This window comes from Gymnoscopelus microlampas, assembly GCF_963454915.1.
Source record: "Gymnoscopelus microlampas genome assembly, chromosome: 8".
NCBI classification, from domain to species: Eukaryota; Metazoa; Chordata; class Actinopteri; order Myctophiformes; family Myctophidae; genus Gymnoscopelus; species Gymnoscopelus microlampas.
In genome coordinates this window covers 50,312,572-50,322,673 of record NC_139945.1, presented here as the reverse complement: position 1 = coordinate 50,322,673, position 10,102 = coordinate 50,312,572, and the positions used below count along the sequence as shown (strand labels likewise).

At 43.7% G+C, this 10,102-nt stretch overlaps 1 protein-coding gene across 1 annotated transcript in view; it reads left to right on the top strand.

Moving 5' to 3' along the window:
• Positions 1-400: 400 nt before the first annotated feature.
• Positions 401-10,102, top strand: part of LOC311051120 (A disintegrin and metalloproteinase with thrombospondin motifs 8-like) — a 17,063-nt gene continuing 7,361 nt past the window's right edge. The window contains exons 1-4 of the mRNA XM_084065521.1: positions 401-1,472; positions 2,556-2,795; positions 6,613-6,745; positions 8,893-9,060. Coding sequence (XP_083921647.1) covers positions 693-1,472; positions 2,556-2,795; positions 6,613-6,745; positions 8,893-9,060 — 1,321 coding nt within the window. The 5' untranslated portion in view covers positions 401-692. The remainder of the gene's footprint in view (positions 1,473-2,555; positions 2,796-6,612; positions 6,746-8,892; positions 9,061-10,102) is intronic.

Genomic DNA, 10,102 nt, shown 5'->3' with positions numbered 1-10,102 from the left:
TCCTGAATTTTACTTGTAACAGAGTCATTTCTACATTGCAGTATTGATACTTTTACTTAAGTAAAAAAAAATGGAGTACTTTTCCCACCACTGGTGGCGAGTGGGAGGAGATTGTGATATCAAAAATAAAGCCGCTCATGTCCTCCAGAGGAGAGTGAGAGGTATAAATACCACCACCATCCCCACACTGCTGTGGTGCTGGAGAGAGAGAGAGAGAGGTAGAACAAGTAGTAGTTTGACTAGAGTGAAAGAAACCTGAAAGGAAGACGCAAAACGGACTGAAAAAACATCACAACACTTTTGACCAAGACTGACTTTTACAGCACTGGAAAAAAATTGATTCGATATTAGATTCTTCAAATAGGCTATAGGCATATTAGATTAGATTAGATTATTTCAAATAATTAGAAATAGAAGCCTCACATTTCTGACAAGTTGTAGTTTGACTGGAGAAAGAAACCTGAATGGAAGAAGCAAAAACGGACTGAAAAATATCAGAACACTTTTGACCAAGACTGACTTTTACAGCACTGGAAAATATTTTATTCGAAATTAGATTTTAGAGGATATACTCCCACCCACGGGGTAACTGTGATGTGCGCACTTCCCCGAGACAATTGACTAAACAAACAATAAACGTTTGTGTATTTAATTTAGTTGTTCCTATATAAGAGCAATCTCTCAGTTGCAAGATGTGTTCCACGGTGTGTTTTTTTGTCTTCGTAGCCGTTGGCGTGATAATTGACAAATCACTGTCCAGTCCTTTTGAATCGGAGGATATTGTACCTGTTCGGATCAACGGGAGAAGCAACGGTCGTTTTTGGAAAAGGAGCAGCGAGGAGCGACCGAGTCTGATGCTCAGCGCGTTTGGCAAAGACTTCACGCTACATCTGATGCCGGACACCAGCTTCATCGCCCCGTCCTTCACCATACAGCGAATCACAGCCAAACATCTGGACGTTTTACGCAGCAGCAGCCCATCAGGTGTCCCATCGGGCACCGCCGCTGTGTTAAAACCACACTCCCACAAGACCCTTCACAAGACGGAGGAGACCGAGGGCGATCTGAGGGGTTGTTTTTACTCGGGAAACGTGGATCACAATCAGAATTCCGTCGTCGCCGTCAGTTTGTGCCGCGGCGTCTTTGGGACCTTCGTGTCCGAGGGGAAAGAGTACTTCATCGAGCCGAAACGCAGGCTCGCAGGCGACGGCTCGGGGACAGCGGGCTCTGCGGAGCAGCTGCATGTCGTCAAGAGGAGGACACTGGCCAAAGGAGCTCCGGATGTCGCTCATGATGAGGAGAGTCCACAAATACCCTCCGGGGAAAGTGTTACGCACCATGGCCAGGGTGACCAGGGTGACGCGCATCAGGGTGAGCCTCGCCGAAGACGCTTCGTGTCCGCGCCACGATTCATCGAGAGCCTGGTGGTTGCAGACGCGTCCATGACCCATTTCTATGGAGACGAAATCAAGGTGAGAAGAATATATCTAGGCCAGAAAGTATTTAAATATAATTATTATTATTATTAGCCTATTATTATTATTAGCCTATTGTTATTATTGTTATTATTTAAGCAACAGATCACATAGAAAGCATTAAACAATTTGCCATGTTAGTTTGAGCTATTCTAATGACCTTTCCAGTGGTGTTGTATGGCGTCAAAGTCAATCCCACACGTCACCAGGACAGGAGAATGGAAATGTTGTACGTCATGCTATTTTATATCTCGGAAATTATACTAAAATGTTGCCCTTGGGGCGTAAACCTTTTTTTTGTTTTTGTTTCTGTCAGAGTAAAATTCTGGTCCAGAATTAAATCAAATGCAAAGTATTCCTCTCGTCCAGGTGGCGTCAGAGTCTAGAGATGACCTGATAGGAAATGAGTGGGGTTCACTGTTTTCCAAATGCTGAAAAAGAGGTCAGGGCACAGAAATGTCAGCAATGTGCTATTCCACATTCCTCCAGGCTTGGTCACTACTTGGCAGCAGCCTCAGTCTGAGCATCATCAAACAGAGATCTGGAGCATCTGACTTCTTTTTCCTAATTGGATTACACCATTTAAATGTCCTCAAATGTTAATAATCAAGTCGCCTAATTTAGAGCCGGAGTAAAGGAGAGGCAACCTTAAAAACGATATGCACTCTAAAATAGTAGCAGATTGCTTGGACTATCTGTTACATCTGTTAAATAATTACTGGTGGAATGTTAGAGGCTCTAAGATGCATGTGTGAGATAGAACTTCATAACAAGACAAATTACAGATTGATTTTGCCCTTTATCGAACTATACTATATATATATAAGTTAAATATCCTTCATTACATCATGCCATAATCATCACACTGATGCCACATTATTCTAGCCTCTGAACTTGACAAGCTCCTGCAAAGAGCAATTGGGTACCAACCACAGTGTGCAGACCTACTGTATATGAGGCTAAAGGAAAGGTTTTGCATTTGTGTTTTTAAATGTACACCGTCCTTTCTCCTCTCCTCTCCTCTCCTCTCCTCTCCTCTCCTCTCCTCTCCTCTCCTCTCCTCTCCTCTCCTGTCCACAGCACTACATTCTGACGCTGGTGTCCATGGCTGCTCAGCTCTACAAGCACCCCAGCATAAAGAACTCGGTTCAGATGGTCGTGGCCAAGATGTTGGTGGTGGAGGATCCAGAAGTGGGTCCGGCTGTCTCCAGCAACGGGGGCGTGGCGCTCAGGAACTTCTGCTCCTGGCAACAGCTGTTCAATCCGCCGAGCCAGAGGCATCCTGAGCACTATGACACAGCCCTGCTGTTCACCAGAGAGGTCAGGCTCTCCTTCATGACCACAGCCACATAACATTATGCCACGACCATTAGTCTAATAAATACCACAGCTTAATTACAAGAATAATAAATAATAAATAATAATAATGATGTAATTTTGGTATTTCAACTCAATTCAGTTTGTGTCTAAAGTAAAAAACATTTAGCTTATTGCCATGATGCATATCTAACGTAAACACGATGCTCACTGTTGTGTTCAGTAAGCATCAGCAATGTATGCATGTCTTTTTTATGTTAGACTAGACCTGTGCCAGTCGGGCACTGGCCTACTTTTACAACAATGAAAGTAGGGAATGCATGCCCCACCTTGTTATGCAATACCTGTTATACTCCTTGTCATAACACCCGTTTTAACCGCCTGTCTGTCTGTATCCCTTTTATGGCCATATATGGAAATCTCTATATCTGTCTGTCCTAGTCCCTTTTATGGTCATATATGGAGATCCCTGATGGTATCAGTATATGGGCATATATGGGCCTGCCCGTATATGGGCATATGGGGGGATCGGCAGTTGTGGAAAGTCCTTGTGCAGTGGTGAATGTGTGGAGAATGTCTGAAGAGTGCAAACTGACTGTGAGAAGTGGACTGACTAGTAATCAAATGGGACATAGGGCAGGTGTGGGGAATTTGGCAAATGCAACTTAGGCTGGGGTTGCCATGGCAACCAATTGGCTCATTTGGGCCACAGCCAGAGCCTTTTCTTGTGGTTCTGGACATCCGCCTATCCGACCGAGTCGACTCCAGGCACTGCACTCACTCGGGTCGTCTGTGACGTGTGTGCCGAAATTGAAGTTGGACGGTCGGACGGTTATTGAGATACGTGGATTACATACGTACGTAGGCCTACATACATACATACACACTAGAGATGCGCGGATCGCGGTAGCCGCAGTTAACCGCAGTTTGGGTGGATTTGGGTCAATCAAATATAATTATTCATTAATATTGGATAAACCGCGGGTGAAATAATACGGGAATTAAATGAAGGATTCGGTGCATTTAATGTTAGATGTGTTTGGACTGTTTGGCACCTGAGTATTAATGCACGAGTGTTTACCCTTGAACACATGAGATCAGACGAGACAAACAGTGCAAACAACAAGGCACCGTTATTGCAACAATGCAATTACCATATACAATGCTGCATTATTGAGATAAATGAAGCAATTGAGTTAGTGTCAGCAGCAGACAGTGTACGTATTTACTTATTTATGTTATAAGATTATTCTTCATGCATTTCTGCTTCATTGGACAGTACTGTAAGACAGAACAGAGAGGACAGACCACATTCAAACTCATAGCTTGAGTTTGTGTTTGACCGTTTTGACAGTGGCAGAAGTGTTTAGTGAATGAGTCTGGTATTTGAAGAGTGCAATCTGATCTTATATGTATGTAAATGAAATGCATAGAACATATGGGCCTGCAGTAAGTGGGCTTCAATCAAGGAGACATCATTCAAGGGGTTGTTTCTACATTTTTGTGGTGGAGCGGTTTGAAACTAAGGCTCCTGCCGTTTGAGCTAACTTTAGCGCCACTGTAATGACATCACTGGGCTTGAATGCCAGGCTGAGCCCAGCTTGACTGTCCAGAAATGTGTGCCATGTTCCTCTTCCTCAGAGGAGACCACACGGCCACTGTTTTGAAACTCTAAACTCCATGCTATCTGCACGTAGTGGAAACATTTTGCACGTGTGGATGTTTGTGGTCTTGCATCATATATACAATTTACAACTCAGGCATTTAGTGTGTGTGTGTGTGTGTGTGTGTGTGTGTGTGTGTGTGTGTGTGTGTGTGTGTGTGTGTGTGTGTGTGTGTGTGTGGGTGTGGGTCTTGTGCTGTTGGTCTATCTATTTATGTGCAAAAGCAATGCATTTGAAAGTGCTCCAGTTCATACAGTACAATAATGCTTCTCAAAGTGGGGTCCGGTGAGGACCGATCTACGCGATGCGTTGTGCACTTGTAGATCTGTTATTTTCAAAAACAATCTTGAGAATGTTTGGCAAATCTGGAGTATAATAACACAAATCTTGTATGGGGGTCCCTGGCACAAAAATATTCTCAAATGGGGCTCCGCAGCCAAATTCACATGAATTTGGGGATCCTTGACATGAAAAAAGTTTGAGAACCACTACAGTACACAGATTGATGCACGTGCATGTGTGTCTTTGACTTTGTACACCACTGACACGGCTGCAGAACAAGGTGTACAAGCTGTGCAGAACTCTGCTGCTCAGGGTCCAGATGTGTTTTGAATCATGGAGGGTTAGGGTTGTCTTGTGGTTTTGGGGCTGAGGGCCCAGGACGCATTCATCTCTGTCTTGCAAAGGCAGCCATCAGGAGGGGAAAGATTCAAAGGTCACCCTTGTTTTAAATACATTTTCTGATCCACTATGCTGTTGTTTTTCATCTGCCACAGCACGCCTAGATTTATATATCCGCTTGCATTTTTTTTTACGATGGAAGCATGTAAAAAAAACTAAAACTCAACACAAACATAAAGATTTGTCATTTTATGTTTGAAAAAATAACACACGCACTCCTCCACTCCACTCCTCCCTCCAAACCCTGTTCATTGACCAGAGTCCTTGACCAGCGTCCTTTTTTCCCTCAACACCAAATCTCTTTGCCAAGCCAATCCACAAGCTCACTCCTTTTTTCCCCCTCAACACAAAACTCTTCGCCCCTGAAAAGGGATTTAAGGTGGTTAATATTTGGAGTGGGGTTGGATACTAGAGAGTGCAATGCAATGTGCCACCACAGATGGCAGTATGCCAACGACTACTCCATAAATTCACTTCAGTTTATCTTTTTAAATCCACTTGGAGCAGCTGCTCTTCATACAGTTTACATTTACCTGTTAGGCTTTTGGCTGACAGCCGTGGACAGATGTGGACGAATAGAACTGTGGAAAGGTCTTTAATTTGTTAGTACAATGTCCAGAGCCACAGTGCCCAGATAATGTTCATGTAATCTAATATGATCCAGGGGTTTATCTCATCTCATCTCATCTCATCTCATCTCATCTCAGATTGTTTCTTTTTTATTATTATTTTTCCAATATTTCCGCCTTTTCCCCCAATGTTGTCGTTATGCCAATTCCCCGATTGCCCCGCATACTTGTGTGTAATCTTGTTGCGGCTGACCCCTTACTGGTTGGTCTTCGGACAGGCTGGTCCTAGTGATGGTACTGGAACCACCTGCCTTCTCTGATACACATGGAATCGCATGGTGCTTCTTCTCATTTGGGGAGGACATAGTGCTCTTGACCACCCTGTAAGAGTCACTAGTGCAGCAACAAAGAGCGCCCTCCCCGTCCGGCTTCTCTCCCACAAACACGGCCAATTGTGTTTGTTGTAATTCATAGCACCGTGGAGGATTCGAACCCCTCGTCTTTGCGGATATAATCCTTTGTCAAAGTTTTAAATCAGGGAGTCATAGGGACAGATGTTGTTGTGTTCCTGGTTTTTCACTAATAATCTTCTGTTCTGGGATACATTAGAAGAGGACCATTGTTATCTGTACATAACAATTTCAGAATGATGAATGTCTCCCTGAACAGTGAAACATGTGTTAACATGTTTGTCTTATGTGAAGTCCACTGCAGCCTGGGATGCAAGGCTGGAGACTGGATTGTAGATGTACCAACATCCACATAAGCATATCTTCTTAAAACTATTTTCAAATTTCAATGCATGACACTCTAATTGAATGCTTAGAGTCTGCACTTTCATAATCTGTTAAAAAAAATAAAAAAATGTCCAGCTGCTGTCACAAATGATCTTCTCTAACTTTCCAGGACATCTGTGGACACCAGAGTTGTGACACTTTAGGTGTGGCTGACGTGGGAACAATGTGTGATCCCAAAAGAAGCTGCTCTGTCATTGAGGACAATGGCCTGCAAGCCGCGTTCACTGCTGCACACGAGCTGGGTAAGATGGCTGCTCTGTGTGCTAAAGGCTCAACTGATGTGGATGTATTATTAAAGGTGCAATCCGGAACTTATTTTAATGAAACAAACGCTATTTTAACCAATCTGCATAGTAAAGTTATGTCAATATAATAACTAGCACATCTGAAGTTGCTGGAGGTGGTCTGGACCCTGGTGTTGGGTAGGACACCTACTGGTGAGCAGTAGATGTTTGGGGGTTGAATCCTGGGTGTTACAGTTGCAATTACCTCTCTCTTTCGGGAGATAACATCAAACTTATAGATTGCCGCTTTAAAGGCACAATCACTAATCCAAACGTGAACAAAGCCCCCACCACCAGAAAAACATTCACGGAGGTGGAGACGAGAATGACTAAGCTCTTGATGGAAGGACTCATTCTCTGTATTGTTGTTGTAATAATAGTATATGTTATAGTTTGGTTGGTAATGTTTGTACTGTAAGCATTTGAATAAAAGAGACCTATACTGTAGTTTTATTTATGTTTTGGGTAATGAGCACAAATCAAATTATTTAACAATGTACAGTACATGAATTTGTATGTTCAAAACAAATTCCGGATTGGGCCTTTAAGGAAAGGGCCAATTGCTTTAATTGCGTTAGTGGTTCCATACTGTATTGATACAATTAATCCAAGTAAGCATTGCAGCTCTTTTCCGCTTTCCGATGTGTAGATTTTACACAAGATTATTTTGTTCCCCTTGTTGAATATAGATCAGCATTCATATCTGCTTATATCTATTTTGGTATTGAATATGTTTTAATTGTGTTGAATGAATGATAACATAAGATAACATCTTTCTCTACCATGCCACTCCTTCCTCCCACAATTCCAAATGGAGGAAAAGAAAGAGAAAGAATTTGTATTCATGATTCATAGCTATGGTGTTTTTCCAGAGGTCCACTGGCTTCTGTTTCCATTCCCAGTGACGTATTCAATAGCATTCACATTAAGTTTAGAATGTGAATGGAGGTATGGGAAATGCAGTGAGGAGCAGCAGGACAGCTAAGGGCTTCATATACTCCGTTCCGCGCATGGTGTCTCACAGCAAAAATAGCAGCTCTACAAGCTCACAACGTGTTGCCCTGCGATGCGTTGTGAACTTGTAGATTGGCAATTTTCAGTGTGTGACACCGGCACACAACTAAGCATATGTACAGCTTTAGGATGCAGCAAGGTGAAGGTGACTCTCTGGCAGGGATGTTTTGTGCTGAAATGCCCCTGAGTTGGGTTATTATGACTAGAAAAAAGTGCCCTTCGGGCATTTGGCCCCTTCCTACCTTAAATGTCCCTGCCCCAGGCCAGCCCTGTACCCCATGACACTGCCGGCTCTCCTCCCAGCTGTCCCCATCACCTTCTAGTGTAATCTATGGGGTTTTGGGTGGGTGGCTCTGGCTCATCATGGCTGTTGTAGAAGCACAGAACAATGTGTACAGCTGCAAGTCTGCCTCCTGGTCCCAACTGTAGATGGTCATGATGAGCATGGTTTGTCAATAAACTCATCTAGAAATGAGCCTCACACCATCCCAAGTTGGATGGATGTCCTCTCTCCTAATCAGATCAGGTTTCCCTAACATTTATAAAGAACACTTTATTTATAACGTTATATAACATCATATACTGTATATATACATGTATAAAGGCCACATTATTATGTGGAAACCACCTCGACAACCAGTGGTTGAATTATGACATCCGGCTGTACATCATTAATTATGTTTGGCAGGGGACCAGAGGAAATGATGAAGTCAGACATTGTTTTTGCACAGACTATGTACACACCGACTCAACATTAATCTAAGTGACCTCCGATTCGCACAAAATAGGAGTCACTATTGCCGACATCCCTACATAATGTGCACAGAGCTGCTTGAACGCATTCACTTACACACACACATACATACACACACACACTCACACACACACACACACACACACACACACGCACACACGCACACACACACGCACGCACACACGCACACGCACACACACACACACACACACACACACACACACACACACACACACACACACACACACACACACACACACACACACACACACACACACACACAGGCTGTGGGTGAGGAACTGATACATTACTCTCATTGCATCTTCACCCACTCTAGGCCACGTGTTGAGTATGCCTCACGATGACTCCAAGACCTGTGAGAGACTGTTTGGAGACCTGGGGGAACATCATCTGATGGCCCCGCTGTTTGTCAACCTCAACAAGACGTCCCCGTGGTCACCGTGCAGCGCACGCTACGTCACAGAGTTCTTTGATAATGGATACGGTAAGTCAACCCGCCATTCTAACGGTTAGTGAGACGAAACAAACTGACAAAGTGTGTTTCGACTCACAGTTAAGTGTTTTTTGTTCAAAGTGTACACAGACGTGATAAACAACTATCAACTTCTATGCTTTATCATATATGTACTCACACGCACGCACGCTAGGGTGACCACCCGTCCCGAAATTCGCGGGACATCCCGAAATTGGACCCGAAAATCAAAGATATGAAAAAAAAAAAAAATCGGTAAAATCAGGCAAAAATTAGAATTAAATAACATAACCCTAACCCTAATCTTAACCCTAAAACCGAAATAAACGAACCCAATCCACCCAGAACCGCGCAAAAAAATTGTGCGCGCGAAGAGGACCTCTTCGCATGTGACTCTTCGCATGTGACCGTGCATGTGTCCCGCGATGTCCCGCGGAACGGATACGTCTGTCCCTCAATGGTCTGTTTGAAGGTGGTCACCCTAACGCACGCACATACACACACCTACACACCTGCACGCACGCACGCACACACGCACGCACACTCATATACAAACAGTACACATACTTGTTTGTTATGGCAATCATTTAATGCAGTGGTTTTCAACCTTTTTTGTGTCAAGGACCCCCAAATTTACACATATTAGCCCACGGACCCCCATTTGAAAAGAAATGCCAGGGACTCAACCATTTTCATTTCTTGGGGGTCCCAATCAACACTGTATCATCATAAATAGTGTTCATTTAACTCTGAGAGTGTACAAATGGAACCAAATGGACACGCTCTCAGAGTTACAGACACATAAGGGTCAATTTGGTTCCTAACAATTCATTTGGCTGGGGACCCCCTGGAACCCCCTCAAGGACCACTGGTGGTCCCCGGACCACTGGTTGAGAACCACTGATTTAATGTATACATTGAAAATGGAGACAATCTGACTCTCATCCCAGACCTTCCTCTTCCATCTTCAAGAACAGTAAAACTACTGCACCTTGAGCAATTCAAGCCTCAGCAAATGCTGGTTATATGATTACTTTCTGCTTGCGGGACACTT